At 49.3% G+C, this 23,126-nt stretch overlaps 1 protein-coding gene across 1 annotated transcript; it reads right to left on the reverse strand.

Annotated features, from left to right (window-relative positions):
* Positions 1-13,120: 13,120 nt before the first annotated feature.
* On the reverse strand, positions 13,121-22,743 carry NR2F1 (nuclear receptor subfamily 2 group F member 1). Its single transcript, XM_004420369.2, has 3 exons — positions 22,209-22,743; positions 19,250-19,777; positions 13,121-14,160 (listed from the first exon to the last, which is right to left on the reverse strand). Exons 1-3 carry the CDS (start codon positions 22,669-22,671, stop codon positions 13,880-13,882), a joined length of 1,272 nt encoding a protein of 423 aa, XP_004420426.2. The 5' UTR covers positions 22,672-22,743; the 3' UTR covers positions 13,121-13,879.
* Between the last annotated feature and the right edge of the window lie 383 nt (positions 22,744-23,126).

Below are 23,126 nucleotides of genomic sequence, written 5' to 3' on the forward strand. Positions count from 1 at the left end.
TAAAAAGCCGCTTTAATTCTGAAATGGAAGGTCCTGAGACACCGAGCGCCATCTAGCAAGCAAAGTTAGAATCAAAGTGCACTGGAGTCGAGCACAGAGCACAGAGAGACCAGGGAATTGGGAGGCAAAGGGGGACTTCAGGAGGCACTTGCTGCAACTTAACCACCAGCCCAGGCTCACCTGAGCTCAGCGCTACCTGCGGGTTTCTGCTCTCCGCCCCAGCAGCCAGCTCAAACAAACCTAACTACGGAGGTGAGACAGACCCTCTCTGCCTCAAGCTAAGGCTAAAGGACAGCTCCTAGCACGGTTACTTATTGTCTTTAATTAGAACAAGCGGCCTCTCCGTTCCCACCACCCCCACCCCCAAACCAGCCCTGTCTCTAACTAATTCTGCACCTTCCTCTCCAGATGGGGACAAAGAGCAGCACCTGAAAGGCTCACCTTAGGCTCGCAGGACTCCCAGGGCTTCGGCGCAGAGGAAAGCACATCACTGGGAGAACCTAGCAGGATTTGAGAAGTGATTCTGAGTTTACAAGGCTGCCCTGACGTCTCCTGACAGGCAATCTGAGCTATCTCTGAGTGGCATGAGACACAGGTTCACTTAACAAGCCACGGATGGTCATGGAAACTGAATGCAGCCTTCTAAACATAAATAGTATAACTTGATTCTTCTCCAGGCAACCGGGTCTTTGATGTTTCCTTTGGCTGAAGAAAAGTCAAAGGTAGCTAGGATGCTGCCAAATACCCCTGTGAGTTTGTAGCTTGAGGGGAAAAACAGCACTTTTTCCATTTTTAGGTTTGAATGATGTTACCTAATTATATGAATATTCTGTGGAACCGGGCTAACAAAACAAAGCTTCTGGGATTGTGATATGAAGAAAGTAAAGAATAATCTGCTGGTTTCTTTATAAGCTAGAATTCCATATTTTTCTTTTGAACCAGTTGATCTGAATTCAAAAGACTAAGAGGGTTCATCTCAATAATATGTCTGCTTTCTAAAGTACTTCTGTTGAGTCTTGCTGGAATTTCATTCTAAGATGGGGAGGGGGGCGGGAATCCAGTGTACATACATGCAAGCCTTAAACTACTCCTAATTTCCTGCTATTGAATATTGCCTTTGTAATAACTCATTGATTCACATTGTTCTTAGAATACAGAGCCAGAGCTTGGATTTTCTATTGTTCTGTCCCTTGCCCCTACCCCACACATACAATTTTTCCCGGTGAAGTGTTTTGTAAAAAAAAAAAAAAACAAAAAAAAACCCACACAAACAAAACACCTTCAAAAATGAATATTAAAATATTCCAGTTGAGTTTTAAATGCTACTCCAATCTTAGGTTTGCTTCTCAATGAAAACAGGCATCCTAGATATGAAATAACAGTTCTCTTTATTTTTCTACTATGCTATTTATTGTGCAAAACAGCTACATTGAGAATAAAAGAAGCATTAGATAAGAACATGGTCAATGTGTTCATTAAAATATCTCCACAGGTTATAGTATTTATAGAAAAAAATCCCACAAAAATCATAACTCATTCAACAAACCTAAGCCAATACAGAGAAGATGTCAGAGCTTAACCGACAATTTACAGAACATCTAAAACATTTCTATGAAACCTCATTGTGTCCTTATGCCTGAAAACATATGTAAAGATCTGAGGACGGAAAGTAGATGAAATTCCCACTGCCTCTTCTTCCTCTCTTCCTCTCTGAAGTTCTGAGAAGTTCCCAGGCCAGTCTTGCCTTAGATCACAAAAAAAATTTAACTTTTTTTTTTGGTGTCTTGTTAAATAGCACATTTCTCCCATCAAGGTCTTCTTAAACATGGAAACTTCTCTTAGACAGGGTACCCAGCTGTTTAATTTAACATTGATTTATTGCTTTTAAAAGTAAATTTACACACATGCCAGCAGCGCTCCGTTTTGTTTCCCCAGACTCTGAGATTTATTTTCTACTTAGCGCTTGTCTGACAAAACAATGTCCTTTAACTTTATTACACATCGATGAGGAAATCTGTCTTATTTTTGTTCGGATTTATTGCTCTGTTGCTTGTGGGGACATTTGTGATCCAGAAACGCTGAGGTCCGAAAATAAATAGAAAATTAAACAGAGTTGATCACAAAATAATAGTCAAAACCTAGAATATGGCCCAGCATATAGCAGCCTGCTGGTGGGTGGGGTGGGGCAGAGGGTGAAGCTCCCTTAGTGAGCACTCGGGAATTAAAAAAAATTACTTCATGGGCAGGTAGCATTTGAAAGTGAAGTAGCCAAATCTGGGTCCTGTAAGATCTCCAAGTTCTTGGTTAAAATATATTTGGAATTATAGGGCAGGGAGGTGCATCTGCGTGACACCCACCCCACGGCCGCCTAACCTCCATGCAGAACTCCCAATTATCACATGTTCGTGATGACTGAGCCCAAGGGAATTAAGATGGACTTTGAAACAGCTTTTACGGTACACTTCATCTACATTTGGGTTTTCTTTAGTTCTCATTAAAAGGGCCACTTTCTTCTTTTCATTGATATACTGTCTTTTGTGTTCTTCATTTCACACCCTTTAAAAAAGTTCTCTCATCAGATCAAGTGCAAAAAGGAGGGGATGACATAATAACCACCATAATCATGATAACAACAACAAACAACTGGTACTGTGGGTTTAAATCTTTTTTAAAAGAAGGTTTTCTCCTCTATAAGGCATGGTCCTTCAACAATAAAAAAAAACAAAAAACAAAAAAACAACTGGGGTTGAGAATGGAGATAATAAAAGGGTTAAATTATAAATACAGGCAGGCTTTAAAAATCTGTGTGTGTGATGAGATTGCCTCTCCCAACCTGGCTTCTCACAGAGGCATCTAATAATCACCTTAGAGGTGTTCAGATAAGGACACAATCTCTTTTCTAGTAAGAAGTAAATATGCCACAGGTTTTGTTATTCGGGTGAGGGAGAACTTTGTAAGATATTCCCTTTCTTTCCCTGACAAATATGCCATCTTCAACTAAGGACCCGAGAGAGTGACTCCTCTGCTGCCTCATCCACTCTGGTCAGTGAGTCCACAAAATCACGGTAAAATGTTTCAATAATTTTTAGTAACCCCAGAAGATTTTTTAAAGTCAATGGATGATTCTTTCTCCGGAAATACATCAAGATACATTTGCACACACACTTCCTACCTAAAAAGAAAGAAAGAAGGAAAGAAAAGAAAAAAGAAAAGAATAGAAAAGAAAAAGAAAGATCTGTCTTAAAAAGGAGGGAGGGTGAGCAACTCTGCGAAACCTTGAAAATTCTCCTATTCATATTAGGAGCTTTTTTCTCCCCCCGTTTGCCCTTTGAAAAGGAGTCCTGTCACTCAGACAGGAGCTGTTTCTTCAACCTCCTCCCCATCCACCCACAAGCCGGCCCCCCTCAGCCTCGCCGCCTGGCCCGGGCCCACCCCGCGGCCCTCCCCGCACACAGTTTCTTCCAAGTGCTTTTCAAGTAAGAGCTGGAGAGATGAGAGGTGCGGCTTCTCCAACGCGGAGCCAGACAAGTACTTCTCATCCCGGCAGAGCGCGGCCCGGCGCAGCAGCCCCAGGCCGCCAGTGCTTTTTATGTCAAGAAGCCACCGGGCCCCCTGGGCTGGCCGCCCCTCCCTGCGGCGGGCCCGCGATGCGGAGCCCGGGCCGCCACGTGGCCGCGCCCCGCGCCCCACGGAGCCCTTTGTTAGGCCCCTCGGTCCCCACGCGCGGCCGTGCGGCTGGGGCGCGGCCGCGGGAGGGATGCTCCGAGCTGACTGCGGGGCCAGGCCGGCTTTGCCTCCGCTCCCCGGGACGGCCTCGAAACACTTTGGGCGGACGGACGCCCCGAGCACTTGGCGAATCAAGATTTCCAGCACTTTGGGGGAAACGGACCTGGGCCACCCCCCATGTTTGAAACCAAAAGCACAAAGGAGGGCGAGGGGCCCCGGGAGGGCGCGCCTCCGCGCAGGGATGTAACCACTGGGCTGACTTCCCTGCTCCTTTCCATTCCGCCTCACCAGTTTCTCATATTTGTTTCTCTTCTCTTACCCTCTGCTACGCTCAGAGGCTCAGTGGGTGGGAGTGTGTGTATGTAGCTGTATTTGTGTGTGTGTCTGCGTTTGTGTGTGCAGTTAGGGGGAAACTTCATAAGAATATGTTGGCCACTTATAAACTTGCCAGGATGGGGGAGTGTGCTCCCCAGTAAATGCACTGATGGGAGAGTTTAAGCGACTTATTTGGGAGGAAATAGGGGGTCAGATTTGGTCTAAGTGGAACATCTGCAAAACATTCAAGCAGCTTATTCAACAAAGAATCTAGCCATTTATTGTAGAAATAATAAAAAGCCACTAATGATTATGGTTCCCACCCCTTCCCCCAAAAGGCCAAATCCTAATGAAATAATTCAAAGGTAGGCCTCATTTCCTAATAGTGGAATTAAACAACAACAAAAAAGAGCCCAACTCAACTTTCCAGCTCTGCCTTCTTAAGGGCCTGGGAACCTTGCTGAGAAATTAGGTAAATAAAAGGCGAGCTGGAATTTCTGTGGAGCTCAGGCTGCCGTGCCTCGACTTGCACGCAGTTCTGCCTTGATATGCAATTAAATTACAGTAAATTCCTCTTTAAATAATAAAATTTGGAAGACTCTTCAGGATGCGAAGATGTCTGGGGTTAAGTAGCTTTTAAACCGTCAGTTTTTAAATGGCTTGTGCAATGAATAGCTACCTTTAAATCCTAAAGCCATTATGAACATGCTATACATCTGGGTGCCAGTTTATCTCTCCATATTTCTTTTTAAAATGAGGAAAGCATTCATAAAAAGCTACTTGGCACACTTTATTTTAGGAAAGCAGATGTTAATTTTTTCACGTATCATTTTATGACCAAGTACATGTGTAACATTGGAAAGCATCCAGAACGCCTCTATTATTTGCTAAATGACTGTTAGTTGAGGCACGTTATTCTCAGCCTAACTGTGGTATAGGTTATATCAATAAAGTAAACATCTGTGAATTTTTTTTTACCAGGGGAAAGTGGTATAAAGAGTTACTACAAACGAGGAGGGAAAAAAAAGAGTTTGGGTAGGAAGAGCACACCTGCGTCGTAGCAAATAGGATATTTATACTGTTCGGTGCAAAACAAAGTCCCTCAGTCGGGCGCTCGGGGATATTCACATGGCGGGAGATAAAGTTGAAAGCCTTGCCTGGCGTGCCAAGTGGGATTCTCCCTGTGGCCTTCTGCGTCGCCAGATAACAGGTACTGAGCGCTCCTGGCGGCGTGGGGCCTCCGCCCGCCGCACCCCCTCCCCGCCAGCCGCCCCGGCCCGGCCGGGCTGAGCCAGGCGCTCGAGCTCGAGGAATTCCCAGGCACCGCGGAAATTTCAGCGGGGTTCCCAGCCCAGAAATATGCTCAGGAAGCGTCCTCATTTGCCCTGCGTCGCTCGAGGACGCCGGCGCCCAGGATAAGCTAGTGGCGTGGTAATTAATGGAATACAATATTTATGGTCCGATGTATTGACTCTGAGGCGAGCGCGCCGTGTAGACAGTCCGTGGGGGTCTGACAAACAGGGGGTGAGTGAACAAACATAATGACCAGAGTACTTATGTCTATCCGGTTTACTCACTTAAACCCGAGGTATGCAACATCATGATAAATATTAATATCCACCTAGACAGCCGCGCCGGCCTCCGAAGCTCTCCCTTCCTGAGCGCTGCCCTTTGCAAAAAGGCCAGAGAGGAGATTTTTAACGTAAAATGCTGCAAATATGAAAAATAGGTCACCAATAAAATTGGTCTCAGCATGGAGCGTAATTGCAACAAAGTGCCGCCGAGTAAAATCGAGGAGTGAGCTGGCTGAGGCGGCACAGTCGCGAACCATCTGGTGTGTATTAAAAGTGGTGCTGTAAATATTGCTGAGAGCTAATGCATTATCGGCTTCTATAAGTGCACGGGGCCTGTAAGCTTTCCATATGTTAGAATATGGAGATCGGCTGAGAAGAGAGAAAGGTGTCTTATCAATCATGGGCTTCTAAAGCATTGTTTTGCCCACTCTGTGGAATTTTGGCCCAAAAGTGTAGGATATTCATTCTCTTTCTCTCCTCCCCACCCCCTCCCTTTCCCCTCTTCTCTCAGCTCGCTCTTTCTCTTTTCCTCCAGCTCTTTCTCCCGGCTCCCTCCTTCCATCCCCTCCTCCTCTCTCCCTTCTCTCCAAGGGGATAGGGCAGGCCCTGCTGACGTCACTTACATCAGTAAAAGAGAGTAACTGTTTCAGAGAGAGGGAGAAAAAATTCATCTGTTTTTCATCAGTGCTAAAGTTTTGCCTTTTTAATAGAAATGAGCTGCCCGGGCTGAGTCCTCCTGTGTTGAAGCTTTTGGGGGGTGGTCGGGGAGACTGGAGGTGTCCTTCATCCTGTGAGCTGAATCATCCTAGAAGTGGTTCTAATGCCAGAATCAGCTCAGATCGATGAAACTAATTAAAATAAGATGCAAAGATGATGTCTTTTAGAGAAGATTTCACATCCACACCTACCAGGCAACTTGTGCCAAGGAGGGTGGAGGGCTTCTGGCTCCATGACACTTGTGCTTTGGGCCCTGGAACTTCTTCCCTTCTCTCTGGTTCCTCTCTTCATAATTCCATCCCCCACTCACTCAAACTGCCACACGCAGCACAGCTAATAATTTTCCTGCTGTCACATTACTTTTCCAGGGAAAACAGTTAGAGTCTTTCTTTTCCTGATGATACCCCACTTTTAAGAGTTTACTGTAATTACCCTCTCATCTCCTCTGACTACTCCCCGCCCCCCCCATATTCCTCAGCTACAAGTTTTTACTCAAATCCAGTGCTAGGAAATTTCCCTGCGTTGTCCCACAGAGATCATTTTCTCTCTCCCAAAGTTGTCCTCATCTCTTTCATTCTTCCTGTTCCATGTCATCCTCTCCTTCCCCTTCCTTTCCTCCCCACTTCTCCCTCTTGTGCACACATAGTACAAACCTCCAGCACTTCCAGTGTGGATAAACCTGCTGGTCATGACAACCCAAGTTCAATCAGCAAATAAATAAAACTCTTACTTTTTTTTTTGGCTGCCGGCTGCATTCCCCTCTGGCCGTTGCCTCCTTTAATTATAGGAGCTATATTTCTTCCCTGAGAGACATTCGAGGGGATTTTTAGTTGGAAAATCGTTTCTGCTGAGTTATTTTGGAGCCAGGACCAGTGAGTGAGTGGCCCGGACCCAGAGGCTTTGAGTGAAGTGCAGATTGAGACATATCGAGTTCCCTCTAAAAGGATCATTTCATGTGGGAGGTTGGACACAAAGTTTGCACTCGTGACTGGCATTCCAGTGAGAGACATGCATATTTTAAAACAACAAAGCAAGCTAGAAAGAAGGCTTAGGGGAGGGGGAAAACTTGGAAAGAAGTTACTAAGTGACAAACATCTGTCAACATGGGATAATTTGTACACTCCGATGTAAAACTATCTGCCTCGTTTGATGGAGTTCAAGGCACAGGATCTAGGAGAGCAAAGTGGATACATATTTAGCTCTGTGAGATATGGTTAAAAGACACTTTTCCCCAAATGGGTGTAAGGTGATTAAAACTGCATGAATGAGTATAATTTTAAAATGCTTTTTAGAATAGTAGAGGCCTCTAAAATCACTTATTTCTGATAGTTAACACAAAATTAGGTCCTATTTCATTTTGAAAGATGTACTTTATTTAAACAACGTAGAGTGATAAAGTGATAAGCAGGACGTTTATTATAGAAAACAAAATGACTTTTATCACAACAAAAACAAAACCAAGCAGGAGAAAGAAGAGAAACAAAACGTTCAAACAACCCCTGGTTGCTACGTTCTAGAAATCTTTAAAAGTACCAGCCTCACTTGTGTACGGGAGCCAAACATGTAAACATCCACCTCTCTGCATGTCAACAAGGAGAAATGGCAAAATATTTTCAGAGGATTTTCTCTCTCATTTAAGCTGGAGTTTCAACAAGCATATTACACTTTGAGAGAGAAAAGCAAAGTTCCTTCTTTAGGAGGGAAGTTTTTAAAAGCAGAGTGAAAGATCAGGCAAGATCCTGGAATGTCTTTTTTTATACCCTGAATCTCCAACAACCACATGGAAGTTCAGGCTCCAGCTTCCACCGAGAAATCTTTTTCTCCTCCACATCTGAAGACAAAAGGAGAGGAGGCCTGGTGGTGAGCGGGATATCTCTGTTAGTTGTCAGCGCAGGTCCATGGGTTAGGAATGCTAATGAGCCTCTTGGCCAGCTGAAGACTTGGTTCTCTCTCGCACACCCTGACGCTCACACACACTCGGGCTCCTGCACGCCGACTGACAAGCACACAGACAGAGCCTCGTGCACGACCCTGTCTCTCTCCTTTTTCCTCTGAGCCCAGAGATCGATCGCTGACCCCACCGTTGGGCCAACGCTTTATTTATCTGGCTGCGCAATGATATTATCAGCCTTAAACGTTATATACAGCAAATGTCTTTCTAAATCAACACAATAGGATAGCTTGCAGAGACCAGCCGGGTCTGTCTTAAAGAAATCCCTCGCTATCTCTCTTTCTCCCTCTCCCCTCCCTTACAGACAGCCCTCTCCTTTCCATCTTTACAACTGGGGATATTTTATACGCTGGACTTGGGGATCTGATCCCTTGCTTTCAGCTTGGTTGGAGGAGGCCATAGCAGACTAGGAGATGGATAGATACCATTATCCACCCATCACTGTGATCTCCATCAGGGGTTCTCTTGTGAGCGGATCCAACTGCCTAGACCTACTCTTATTCACATGATCCGCATTTCTCAAAATTGGGGTAGAAGAGAAGGCGAGGGGTGGAGAATCGAGTGTGCAACCTTGCACCATGTTAATTGTTTTCTTTCCTCTCAATTACATTCATAAACCTATTTTCTGCATTGCATGTATTTCTTTGTGCTTCAAAATTGAAACCACGTGCAGCCTTCTCCCCTCCACACACACAATAAATGCGCTGCCCCCTCCCCCAACCCATCACACAACTATTTACATCTTGGGTACTCACTCCGCGCGCTCCGGACCCGGAGAAGAAATTGGCCCCATGGGACTAGGTGAGGCTTTGTGAAAGCATCTCTCAAATCCGTATCTCGGGCCCCATCTCAGAGAGAGGCTCCTGGACTCCCCTTCCAGGCCTCCCCCCATCTCCTCCTCGCACAGGTGGTTGCGACTTACTCTGGGAGAGCTAGCAGGGAGGATATCCAGGGAGAAGGCAGCTCTGCAGTGTCTGGCCAGGCCCCCCCAACACCCTGGCCCGCTGGCTGGCAGGGGTCAGCGGTGGCTGCCAGCGCGCCTCTGCTGCCCCCTGGTCCCCGCGCCCTGGGCGCAGCAGAAACCGCACAGGGAGCGGCCGCTCCCAGGGGAGCATTCCAGACCTAGGTCCTCCCAGGCAAAGAAGTCCCACCATAAATAAATAAATAAATAAAAATAAATAAATAAATAAATAAATAAATAAATAAACTCCACAGTGGGGGAGGGGTAGTTGGAAAATGGATTCGCTGACAAGGAGAGATAATAAATGAGAGGCGCTTTCAGATAGATATCTCAGACGTGAAATTGCGCCCAGCTGGTTGTGTAAGCAAACAAATAGTTTCATGTTAGGAACTCTCAACTTGTGGCTTGATGAATAGAACACGACAGAGGTAAATGGGTCTTTAACTCATTTAGGAATACAACTCTTTGGCTTTCCAAGTAAAAGGCCCAGTGACGCCACGGATCCTGAGCAGGCCCTCTAACAAGAGTTTTATTAGTTCCCACTTGTGTCTCCCTGCATCCCCTCCCCACAGTCCTTCATGGTTTCCCATCTGCAGAGGCGTTCAGGTGATTCGTCCGGTAAGCACCTCCCGGAGCTCACGGGAGGTGATTCTGCCACTGTAGGAGATACAAGGACTGTCCATGAGCAGAGGAGGAGAAGGAGGATTTTTTAAAAAATAAACTTTTTGCAAGCTCCAAACAGAGGAGCTCAGATGGGCTTGGATCAAGGGGGGCTCCAGATCCCCAAGACCTCTTAGCGCAGAGCTGGGTGGCTGGGCCTTCAGGAGGGGTTGAGACCTTTTGCTGCTGCCAGAACTCGCCAGCCTGAACCAGCTTGAGGGGCAGGGGCCGGGAGGCCCAAGGTTGTTCTCACGGCAGGAGGGATGCCCATTCCCACTCCTGGGCTTCTGCCAGGCCTGGTCGCAGATTGGGGTGGGGGACAAAGGTCACATTTTAACTCGCTTGTGCCCGTCCCTGTCCCCTGGCGGTGGACGAGGCATAGCCTCATTCCCTCGAGATTCCGGGAGGAGAGCACGTCCCGAGATGGCCTTTTTGATGTTTCCAGCAAAGCTTGAGGCTAAAGTAGTTTAAACCAACTTCAAAGCCCCTAAAGTTCTCAGTCACCCAGCAAGGGTTTGGGTTAGAAATGGGAACGTTTGCCTTTCATATGTCACAGGTAATTTCGAGAGGGAAGTCACCTTGTGTGGGCCGCTCTCCGACTGTTCGAATGTCTTTCCTCCGGCCCTGGGCACGCCGGCGGTGCCACCCCGCCCAGTTAGCCCAGGCCCACTCCTGACTCCTTAGGGCTGCCACGGCCCGGCAGGCCAAGGCGGGGCTGCACCCCCAAGACGACTGTCTGGCCTACACCTGCCTGCACGGCTCCCCCTGGAGCTTGGCTCGAAGGCAGGCTCGCTCTTCAGGGGCTTCCGGGCGGCCACCCAGGCAGAGGAGACTGCCACCTGCTCCATGTCGCCTTCTGCCCAGAGACTCAGGAGGCACAGGACACTGAGTGGGGCAGCCCGGCCACTACTAGGGCTGCTCCTGGGCGCTGCGAGGAAGCCCGGGGCCGCGGCCACCGGTCAGCCCAGCCCGGGCAGCCTGCAGATCGCGGGGAGCAGTGAGGACGCCTCCTGGTTGTTCATGCTCATCCCGTGGCTCAGCTGCTGCCGTCTCAGCTCTTAAACCTTCTTTTAGCGTGAGCAGATCTGGGGCTTTGGGAGGCGGGCAGCCTGTCCTGTCCTGCCCTGCGGGGGCGCCCTCAGGGCCCCTGAGTCCCCAAAATGCTGTGTCTCTCTGGTTGAGACACACAGAAACCTTGGAAGAGTACTGTCTCTCTGTGTGTAATGCAGGCTTGGCCACCAAGGAGACAGCAGAGGTGAAAGCCACTGCCTGCGGCCCCCAGACTGCCTTGCTCCTCCCTTTGGCTCTACCCCAGGGCCTCCAGGTCCCTAGACTCAGCCTGCGAGGGTGTCTGGGAGGCCACAGTAAAGCCTGCTTTTCTTCCTATGCTGTACTGGTCAGCCCTGGGCTTGGGCCCAGGCTGAGACAGGTCGCGGGGATTCCCCAGGCCGAGGGCAACACTCTGGGCCCCGTCGGGCAAGAGCCAAGTTACCACTGTCACCTCTGGACACCAGGGCAAGGGCCTCATACATCCCAGGCCTTCCGGGCCAGTCCCCACACAGGGCACCTTGTGCTTGGGCGTCCATAGTGAAATTAATTGAAAAATACGTTTCAGGCCTACAAAAATGTTTATCTGTTTTCATGAGAGGGATCACACTGTAATGAATATATTTACATCTCATTTCCAGAAAGGCAGGAAAGATCGGTGAGCACTGGGTGGCAGCTCGGCTCCCCTCCCACTCCCTGCTGGGGCAGCAGCCCATCCTGCCCCAGTCCCCACATTCCGCTACCGATTGGGCAGCCCGGGAGTGCTCCCTGAGACTTCCTGGCACACTGTCGTGGGTTAAATATGAGCTCTCCCCACGCCCCTCCTGTCTTGGGGGCCCAACTTGCAGCGAAGTCAGCCTGAGTTCAAGGACATTGCTCCTGGGTGTGGTGCAAAGGACCAGGCCCAGGGCAGAGTCGGATCCTTGGGAGGGCAGGAGGGGCTCAACACCCCACTCACCCTATGCGCCTCGCCACCTAGGGCTCAGGCCCGTCTCCAGGCAGGCCGCTACAGATCGTGGGCTTACAGGGGCTTCTCCACAGAGAGCATGGCATCGCCCAGGCTGCGCTGCACCCAGAATATTAAAACTTCAAGCTGGTTGGAGTATAGGAGCATGTTAATGCATTTTTAAAGCGGGGGAGGGGCGGGGGGGCTGGCGACTTCTAGACAGCAAATTAAAAGCAAAACTTGGCCAATGACTTCTGAAAGTGAAGCTCTTGCCTCAACCGGGCCTGTTTGGGGGCTGGGTGAGGGGAGGAGGTGAGAGGTGTTATTTTAAAAGATCTGGCTTTATTAATACGTTAAGGAAAAGCTCCCTTGGCAGTATGTGTTCTAGCAGCGCTGACTCGGATCCTATAAAACATTCATGCTCCGAAAGCTGTTACAGAGAGCAGCCCCCCCCTCCCCCCACGAAGATTCAAGAAGAGGCCTCAGCGGGCGGTTTCTGCCCTGAAAGGGCCACTAGGGCCCAAACGCCGCTTCTGGAAAGAAGCTGCTCCAGCCTAGCTTCCTGACTCCCAGGTTCCAGGTCCACACCCCTAAGTGCCAGGGTGGGGCCCGTCCATCCGCCCAGTAGAGCTCCAGGGCCCTTCATCTGGAGTGAAGGGCAAACCATAGCCAGCTCTTCAGTGGACCATAATGGGGAGCAAAGCCAGGGTTCCCAGCGCTGAGGCCCCAGCTGTCTCCCAGAGCTGGGGAGAGGCCGGATCCTCCAATCACAGGAGCGCGGTGCAGAGGCGTCTCCCTCCGGTGACCCCGACGTCCAGCGCTCGTGCCTCTCATCCACTCTAGCTAGGCAAGTTCCCCCCTGCAGTCACTGAAGCAGGCGGCGCCCCGAGACCCGGCCCCCGCGCTCAGCCGTCTGCCCCAGCCTTGGGCCCAGCTGTGTGCCGGCCACCTACCACCCACAAGGCCACAACTGCGGCTGCCGGCAACCGAGGCGCCCTGCCCTCCCCGCCAACCCCGGCCCACGCAAAGCCTGGCCCTCCGCATTTACAAACCAAGGCAGTGGCTTGGTTTTAGGAAATAAATCTAGCCAACTTGGTAATGGATCTTAAAAGATTCCCCCCTAGTCCCCCCATTCTAACAATAATTGGAGTGGAAATTAATTGGAAGGTTCTCTTGCACTCATGATGTCCGTCAAGCAACCAAACACGTGGGTTTTGCTAAATTCTTTTATTTTTGTTTAAATTTTCACTTCAATTTTAATTCTTGAAGAACAGCCTCGACAACATATATCGCACTCATTATAAGAAGCAAAGGGTTATATCAAAAATTATTAGTATAGAATCACAGGAAATCTGGTTTGGAACCAGAAAAAAATACAAAACAGATATAGATACATAGACACAGGACAATTTTTTATAATTATTTGGAAAATGTTATTTTCCCCTAATTCTTGTTTCCTTTTTTATGTGCATACGATGTTTAAATTTTACAAAAAATGAAAATAAAGACTAGTATTTTACAAAATGAATAACAATGTTTGGGGGTGTGTGTGTGTGTTTCTACATAGGATTCAGTCCACTTCCATGTGTGTTGTTTTCTGTACAGAATATATCCACATCAGTCCACAATAAATCCTGGAAGGTCCGTTAGTCTCCTTCTGTTTTATTAAAATTATCATGGTCCTCTCTTCCAAAATTTTTTTTCTTTTTCTCAGCAGACACAAGGTCCTCTTTCTTTCCTTTCCAATGTGTTCACAGATCTGATCCTAAAAGAATCTCTTTTTCTCCTGGTTTGCAGCTCAGGTTGCATTTCTGCAGGGTGAGCTGCTCCTGTCGTCCCGGCCCTCCTCCCCCCTGCCAGGCCTGCCTGGCCTGCCGCACCCTGCATCAGCCGCCTGCTGTCCCGGAGGCTTTGGAGTCCATGGCCCCCGCAGGTCCTCTGAGTCTCTAGGGGGGCGGGGGCAGGTGGGAAGCGCCCAAGGTCTAGGAGCACTGGATGGACATGTAAGGCCAGTTGAAGCTGCTCCCAGACAGTAACATATCGCGGATGAGAGTTTCGATGGGGGTTTTACCTACCAAACGGACGAAGAAGAGCTGCTCGATGACCGAAGAGGACACGGTGCGCAGCGAGGGCAGTCGCAGTAGCAGTTTGCCGAAGCGGCTGGGCTGGTTAGGGTACTGGCTCCTCACATACTCCTCCAGCGCGCACTGCGACTTCTCCTGCAGGCTCTCGATGTGGGCGGCATCCGACAGGCCACAGGCATCTGCCCGAGCAGCCACAGGAAGGAGAGACAAGGGGAGGGGGCACACGGTTAGGTCAGCCAACAGCAAAGGCACGAAAAACAAGCCATCAAAAAAAATTTTTTTTAAGGAGAAAGGAAAAAAAAAGAAATATAAGGAAAATGAAAAATTCTCGCTTCCATGCCTCCCCACTCCTCTTTCACCATTCCCTGCCCCCAGCCCTCAATACAAATAAAATAAATCAAACCCCCACCAAGCCTAGGGGAGTCGGAGAGAGGAACACACACATGCAGAGGCAGCAACGTCTCTAGTCCCTTTGTTTTTCCTCTTTCACCTTTGGATTAAATAATGCACGATGCTGGAGCCATGTTCGCTGTGCGGAGCAACCTGTCCTCTGCCTGCGGGGGAGCATCCTTCCGCTGTGCTCATTAAAGGGAGGACTTTTGCCCCTTTTGCCCCTGATTTCGGGGTGATCAGGAGCCCTGAAGAAATATGCAGCCTGGAGGCAGTTCTTAAAGGCTTTGTGGAGTCCCCTTCTCAAACCCAAACGAGCCCAACCAGAAGCCTCAAGGAGAGCGTAGATTGTGTAGTGAACAAATACATGGGAGGAAATAGGGAATCGTGGGCTGGCAGTGCCTGGAATCAGATCAAGCCCATGCTTTAGCAATATAGGATTGAGATCCACTATCTATGCAAGCAGGAACTCTGCAGCAAATCCTTGGTGAGGGTGTACACTTCTATCTGTGCCTCAGATCAAGTAATTGAAAATTGGTCACATCTCTGTAAGCTGTATAATAATCAGGAGGAATATGGCTCAGTTACTCCAGGCTGCAGAAAGGAGACATCTTCAGCAATCAGACACAAAGCTGGGCTAGAGGCAGCTGCTGCTGCTGCTTCAGAACTGGGAGGGGGGCAGTTGAGGGGGGATTTGGGGATATAGGCTTCCTATGGCAGGACTAAGGCAGAAAAAGGCACCTACACACAATGACAGCAACTCAAAACCTGTGTGTTTATCTCACATCAACCAAGGCTCTTCTTGGTCTCCTAAAAATATTTTAAGACAGTTTCAATATTTCAGATTTCAATATTTCAAGCAATTTATACTATATCAACTAACTAGAGGCAAGCAAATGGAGGGGCAGGTGGAATCAGAGGAACGAAGTGAAGGCTTCCTCTCCTAGTTCAAACACCCATGTTGTTTCTTATATTAATAATAAATATTTTTAAAAAAGGAAGATCACAGAGGAACCCTTAGCCAGTCAGGAGGTTGACTAGAGATCAAAGGCAGAGTTTGCTAATATATAGATCTGGGAAGAAATTCATGCATGGCAATGCCCCCAAAAGGACATTATATAATTGTGAATGGGCAAGTGTGACCCTAAGAAGACATAGCAAATGATTCAAAGTGAAACCTGTGTCTGCTGAGTTTCTGAGCTTTATGTCTTTATATTTCAAGAACTGTGATTTACAAAGCATTCTAACACCTTCATCTACAAGGCTATGGCCTTGAGCAAAAATACAAATAAAACTAGTGATAATTCAAGAACTTCTGAGGCAATTCCCCTTTGACCCCAGATCCAGACTGGGTGGCTCTCAGATGTCTAATTACTCCAGCCAGCGCTTGGGTGCATCCACATTGGCCTGACTTGAGAGGCTAGTGAGATTTTATGGCTAGCAGGATGAGGGCAGGAGCACTTTGGGGCTCTGCTGCTTAGAGAGGGGACCCTGAGGTCTGCCCTTGGCCCTGCGTGCTAACCTGGCTCCACTGAATGGCCACCATGCAGACTCATATTTACACATATCTTGCTTTACATACATTATCTGCCCATTATGCCACAAGATCCCTTTCAGTCTCAGACAATGCAAAATGAAAAGGACCCACTGATATCCCAGCAGATTTTTTTAAAGACCCATGTGGCATCCCCTCAGGTCTGTAAAATATTTATGTGATATTTATGATTAGGACCCTCAGAGTGCAAGGTCACTACCCTTCTCCCAGCTAGACCGCTCAAAGGGAGAGAAGCCCAGGAAAGGTGAGCTTGGGCCCTTGTGCTGGCTGTTTTGATTTCTTTCCTCCTTTGAAGGCAGAATGCCTGTAGCTGGGCCCGGCTGCCAGGTGCCAGCCGGCCACGCCTGTGGCCTACCTCCGGCAGGAGCCCTAGTTCTGGCCTGGCTTCCCACTCCAGATATTCATTCCCACTCTGGATATTCCTGCAACAGGATTCCCCCAACTGTGGACAGACAGTGTGAGCTCTCAGATCGACTGGGTGGTTGTTTAGCAAAGCTAGGTGAGCAGTACATATTTATACTCCAAGAGTTATACTCCAGATCAGAAAAGGAGGCGGAATGTGCAAAATCCACGTCTTGCTTTTTATATGGTAGTGTCAATGTGGGAACCCTCAATATTTCTTCTACAGTATATGGGAAAGAAATTATGTAAATAAACAACCATTACTGCTCAGGCCCTCCTGACTTAGCCTTTGTAGTGCAGAGAATGTATTTCATGTTGTGCATTCAGAAGAGTTTAGTGTTCAGGAAATATAGATGTAATCAGCTGCCATAACGAGAAATCAAAGTTATTATTGTGCTGAAAATGGATTTATTGTATTTATGTTAACTAGATGGCTCCTTTCAGCGAAGGTCTCGTTTATTTGAGGGAATATTTAGGTGTATGAATTAATGAATTTTTTAAAAAAGTAAGTTCAGGTCACGACCTAGTCCTTGGATGCTGTCCAGAATATTAAGGATTAAACATACCATCCGGAGGCCAAATGTGAAAACCACCACAGGGAACCCCCGTGCCAGCTTCAAATACTTAGCTGGAACAAACCTCATTGGACAATATGTCTAAAACTGTCTTTTCCATCATTCAAAGTTTGCTTAAAAGTTGGATGACTTTGAGAAGGCTTCCCATGAATTCCCTTCTGGCTAGCAATCAAAACAAGTTTAGTCAAAAGTGGAAATGTGTTGTATGGAGGAGGGGGGTGAATTACTACTGACAGCTCTATTTCCATTTTCAGATATTCTGCTTGCAATTTCCCAACAAAATAATGTTATTGTTCACTTCTCGGCCTCCCTTGCACCTTGAAGACTTGGTTCAAGAAACTTCTTTGGGAAAACTTTTTTTTAAAGGAACACTTTTCACAGGGATGTTTTAGGATGGAAAGTTGAAAGAAAAGCATGAATAATTCCACAGTCTTCCCTGCAGCCCGCACAGTCCTCGGCTCTCTCTGGGAAAGGACATGAGATCAGAAAAGTCAAGGGGGTTCAAAGAACCTTAGGGGGGACAAGGAAAAGTGAGGGGAGACCTTTCTTGAGAAGACCTCTGTCCAGCTCCAAGTCACATTTCTGCTTCAAGACACCTCACTGGATGAGATTTTAAAACCCCAGCTTCCCTGACACTGGCTTGCTTCCTGATTAATTTGGCTAAAGAGCCGGGTAGTGGAGAGCCAGCCAGGCCCCAGGCCTGCCAGAGCTAAAGCAGCCCAGTCGCTGCTTCCCAGGCTCTTTGTCACTTTTGAAAAACACGTTTCCATCAAGAAGACTTATTAAGATAAAATGCATTCAAACACCGAGGAGGCTATTCAATAAATCTTCCATTTGTTTTAAGGTTCACACTTTATCCTCTTGCAAAGAATAACTCCCTCTCCCACTAGCAGACCTGCATTTGCACTGAAAGTAAAAGGGGGGCAGTCCAAGTCCACGGCTCTGGCCACCCTGCATACAAATGAGACGCTCTTGTCTAAATAAATTATCCGCTGTTCCGATCGATATTAATACTACATTTGCTACATTACAATATTGTGCAAATTTAAGAGTCATTTCAATACAATGTAAATACGATTCTTCACGCATGAAAGCCAAGAAATATTGATAGATTATACCACTGCTTACTGTTCAACGAGGCCTTGGGAAAGGGGTTTTGCCATCTCTGCTCAAGAATGGTTTTAATTTGGCCTTTGGAGGTCCTGGCTCTAGGATAGATTTATTAGGATGGTTTATTTGTTCTCTGAATGGAGGAGTTAAAAACAATAGTGCCAATAATGGTGGTAAAACTGCAGCTAACCCAACTCACAGTGGGCAAGGCCCAGGACCCAGTCTGAGCAGCCCTGTTCCCCACCAGCCTCCTTTCCGGCTTTGTTTATATTTCCCCCCATTACCTGCTGTCCCGGGTGTTTATATGTTTCCCTCTTGCAGGTTACAATAATAAAAGGCGAGCAGTGTTCTCAGAGGCTCAGACCAGAGCCTTCAAAGGCAACATTAATGCACTTTCCTGGAAGTTAATTTGAACCATCTATCACAAGAGAAATTGTTAACATGCATGTTACCACCGCCTACATTTAATTTGATATTTTTAAGGCACTCTGTTAAATTTTCAATGTTCGTATGTTTTGCATGGCTATGAGATTTATCTCCGGGGCGGGAATCCTCCCATACTTGCGGGTTCTACCGTATTGCTTTTGTTTTTTATCTTTCTTGTTTAGATCGAATCCATTTTTTACGACCCTCAATAACCTCGGCAACTGCAAACATGAATGGTTTCCGATAAGGGAAAATCAGGCAGCAATAAAGCGGGATTATTTATGATTTATTTGCGCGTATTCTTCTCTTTCCACCTCTCTGTGTGTCTCTCTGTGTCGGGAAACTCATCCAGGGAGCGTGCCACACAGAGGAGAAAGCCACATTCCCACGTTCTCTTCCTTCCCTCTCCTCCCACAGAAACGCTAAGCTCTGGCACACACACACGCACACGCACACCGCACACACATACACACCGCACACGCGAGCAGCCAGACGGATCCATCGCACCGCCTCCGCCCCCAGCAGACGCGCGCCCGCCGCCGCGGCCCCGCGCGGGGGCCAGGTCGCCAGGCCGGGCCGCCCGCCGCCCGCATCCGCGCCGGCCCGGCTCCCGCACGGCCGCGCTCCCAAGATGGCAGCGGCGCCGCCGGCCGCGGCCCTGCGCGGGGGCCGCGGGGTCGGCCAGGCCCGAGGGCCGGCGAGGGCCGGCCGGGGCGGCGGCGCGGCGGGGCGCAGGAGGCCGGGCCCAGGCGCAGCGGGGCCTGCGGTCGCTCCCGGCGCGGCCTGCCCTCCCAGCGAGCGCAGCCTCACCTGACGTGAACAGCACGATGGCTTTGAGGCAGCTGTACTCGGCCGAGTCGACGTGCAGCGCCTTGAGCTTCTCCACCTGCTCCTGGAAGATGCGGATGTGGTCCATGAAGGCCACGACGCGGTCTGCGGACATGGGCGAGGCGTGCAGGCCGGCGGCGGCCAGCAGCGGCGCCACGTGCAGCGGCATGGAGCACTGGGCCGCGTTGAGCACGAACAGCTCGCTCCAGGTGAGGCGAAGCAGGGACACCTGGTCGGTGATCTGCAGATCCGGGAAGAAGGGGATGTTGCGGGCCCACTCGACGGCGCTGAAGAGCAGGCGCGCGGCCAGCTCGCAGATGTTCTCGATGCCCATGATGTTGTTGGGCTGCATGCATTGGCTGCCGTAGCGCGACGTGGGGTAGGGCTCCGCGCGCAGCAGCAGCGAGATGTAGCCGGACAGGTAGCAGTGGCCGTTGAGGGGGTCCCCGTTGGTGAGTGCGTACTGGCCTGGATTGGGTTGGGTTGGAGGCATTCTTCCTCGCTGAACCGCTGACAAAAAGAAAGAGAGAAAAGAGGCAATGTGCATCCAGGGGGCTTGCGAACACCGCCGCGCCCGCAGAGCACCCGACACAATGCGGAGGCTCTTCCCGCAGCCACCGCATCTTCTCTCGTGCTCGCTCTCACTCGCAGCCCACCCTGGGGGGAAATCTGGGGTGAGGCCCTCCAGCTCCGCGGCTCCATGTGCCCAGCCATCGCCGGCGCCCCTGGCCACCCTAGCCCTGCCAGAACTAGGCCTGACTTCAAGGCCCCCAGCCCGACATGGGCAAGAAAGTGCCACCCAACCCCTCCACCACCAGGGAGTAACACACAGATTAATGAAATCCCACTCACCCCTCCAGAATGAAACAAATCAGGGTTAAAACAAAACAAAAGAAAACAAAAACAACCAGGCGAAACCAGAGAAAGCTTGTGATTCTAGGTAAATGCCTAGCTGCCTCTTCATTTGCAAGCAAGCAGCGTTTTGCTCAAAATGTTTCCATATTCTCTAAAAATGCTATAGAACTATCCTTAAAATAGTTCCAAGTTACATACCCTACTAACCACTTACAACTTTTGAACAGAAAACAAGTATCCTGCACCCCTCCCCTATCCCCACCTCCCCATCACACCACACTGAGTTCTCACTGTTAAAAGCAACAGAAAATTGAAAAATTTCAAGAAAAGAGTTGAACTTACAGTAGCCAAACATTATTGAAAAAAGTGGGAAATATAATTAATGTCTGTCCTGCGCGGTGCCACTGCAACCTGCAGCCAGCTTTTGCCCAGTGAATGCACGAGCTTGCAACTGCAAAAACACTGGATTCATTAACCATCTGAATGCAAAACGTAAGCATGCTTTGAGTTCTTAAAGCTGACCAAAGTTTTTTTTTTTTTAATGTGTATGTTTTACTTCAACAGTGCCAGCATTTTAAATTGCCATGTAAACAAAGACAACTTTAGGAAAAGTTAGGACTACTGAACTCTCCCCCCAACAAATTAATATAGATATGTCCATGTACACGTAGCTGTCTTATTTCAGGTTGTGCACTATTTTCTTAAGTTTGCTTTGATTCTAATTTTAATGCAAGCCCCAGTGCAATTTAAGCTCTTAAAACATAACAGCTAGAATACTTTTTTTCTAATTATAGTTTTGAACTTGGCAGTTATTTTTCAATTAAATGAGAGCACAATTCAAAGTTTTTTTTTTTTTTTTCCAGATGCCTACAAAATCTCCCTGGAGCTAGAAATGAAGTCGTCATATTTGCCTGCTCCCTGAGATCTGAAGGAATTCAATTTCTTTTCTTGTGGCATATAAAATATCATTTTAAAGTCAATTACAAGAAGGGGTAATCTGCATTCCGCAAAATTGACTGGTTTGCTAATTTGACTATAAGACATCTTTAATGATTGTCAGGAGATAAACTTTAACTGTAAATGGCTAAATATATTTATAAGAAAAGTACTGCATCTCTTGCCACATGAACATGAAGCATATCTAAATACAACATCAAAAGTTGTGTTAAAAGACACCAAACCCATACAACACAGGGATTAAATGATGTGGAAGCTCATGCCAGCTGCAGTCTGTGCATTATAGCCAAATCAGAAGGATCGGTAAATGCCGTTGTAAATTGTAATTTGTATGCAGTATTTAAGCAGAGGGTGGAGTTTGATGAAGAAATAAAACGAGTATCATGCTTTAAAAAAAATGACACAACTATGAAAGCACAGTTCAGTCACAAACTTTCCTTTCAAAGTAGAGGGGTGAAAACAAGGCCACAGCTCTGGAGGAGGCGGCCCCAGCTCGCTGAAGAGGAGAAGGAACCAGTGAACAGTCCAGAAGCCCCCCCTTCCCCCCTAATTAGACCTACAAGTGCAATAAATCTCACTCCTTTTTTTCCAAGCTAAGCTTCCAAAAGGATGATGCAGCAATGAATCTGTGGTTCAGGCTACTCCAGTACCCAGCCTTCCCCCATTTTAAAAAAAGGGTAAGAAGAGGTGGAGGGGAAAGTGGAATGAAAAAACACAGAAACAGAGTTTTCTGGGGGAAATAAGCACCCCTCCCCAACTTCATGCCAGCACAGCCCCAAGCATCCTGACGCACACGCAGAAAAGAGACACACACCGAGCACATCCAAGACAGAGGAAGGAAGGGGATTTGAAGCCACAGCTCACGATCCCAGGGACACAATCCTGAGCAGGCAGCGGGCGGGGTGGAGGAGCCGGGGAGAGGAGCGCAGGCCGGGAGGGGGAGGCAGCGGCAGCGAGCTTGGGGGGGGGGGACGCCGGGGGAGGAAGGCAGCGGGGACAGGGGAAGCTGGGACGGCCCAAGACCGCAGGAGCCCCAGCCCCATACGGCACCCACCCCCACAAGAGAGAAAGAAAGAGGGCCGGGGAGGCGGGCGAAGCTCAGGGAGAGAAGCAGAGAAGAAATATTCACCTTCCCGCCTCATGCCCACTTTGAGGCACTTCTTGAGGCGGCAGTATTGGCACTGGTTGCGGTGGTGCTGGTCGATGGGACAGTTCCTGTTGGCACGGCATGTGTAAGTTAAGTTCCTGCGGACGCTCCTCTTGAAGAAACTTTTGCAGCCTTCGCAGGTGAATTGGCCGTAGTGTTTGCCGCTCGACTTGTCCCCGCACACCACGCACTCGATGTGCTGCTGGCTCTGGCCCGAGCCGGGCGGGCCCTGGCCCTTGTCCCCTGCCGTGCCGGGGGTGGCGGGCGCTCCAGGCTGGCCCGGGGTCTGCGGCGTGTGCGGCGCGCCCGAGCCCGCCTGCTGCTGCTGCTCGCCGGCGCCGCCGCCGCCGCCGCGGGCCGCCTGCGCTGCGGGGTTGGGGCCGCCGGGGTTGCCCCCGGCCACGTCGTCCTGCGGATCTCGCCAGCTGCTAACTACCATTGCCATATCTTTGGGCCCGGGGAGCGCTGGGGGGGAGCCGAGCTGCTCGCCGAGGGCCGCGGGGCGCGCGGGCGCGCTGGGAGGAAGGGAAGGGAAGGGGAGGGGAGGGCGGGGGGCCCGCCGGGCGCCCCGGGGTCGCGGGAGCCGAGCCCGAGCCGGGGACCGGCCGCTGCCGCTGCCGCCGCCGCCGCCGCCGCCGCCGCCGCCGCTACTGCCTCGGCCGCCCCGCTGCTGCTGCGCGCCCGCCCGCCCTGCTGGCGTTTTGTTGTGGTTCCTGCTGTTTTCTTTCTCTCTTTTGCAGCCCCCAGGCTCTCAGGCTCCCCCAACACCCCTGCTCCCCTTGCCCGCTCCCCCGCGCTCCGATCCTGGGGGCCACGCTCTCCTTCCCCCCCTCCCCACCCCCCCCCAGCGAGCAAGCTCCCTTCTCTCGCTTTTTTCTTCTTCCCCAAGTTGCAAAATCA

Source organism: Ceratotherium simum, chromosome 4 (assembly GCF_057802395.1).
Source record: "Ceratotherium simum simum isolate JZ-2026a chromosome 4, ASM5780239v1, whole genome shotgun sequence".
Classification (NCBI taxonomy): Eukaryota; Metazoa; Chordata; class Mammalia; order Perissodactyla; family Rhinocerotidae; genus Ceratotherium; species Ceratotherium simum.

Excerpts from the sequence above, each read along its gene's own strand:
- NR2F1 (XM_004420369.2), bottom strand. The coding sequence starts at position 22,671 with ATGGCAATGGTAGTTAGCAGCTGGCGAGATCCGCAGGACGACGTGGCC. Across the intron at positions 19,778-22,208 it reads AGTGGGCATGAGGCGGGAAG|CGGTTCAGCGAGGAAGAATG; the intron begins GTGAATATTTCT and ends TCTTTTTGTCAG. Across the intron at positions 14,161-19,249 it reads CATCGTGCTGTTCACGTCAG|ATGCCTGTGGCCTGTCGGAT; the intron begins GTGAGGCTGCGC and ends CTGCTCGGGCAG.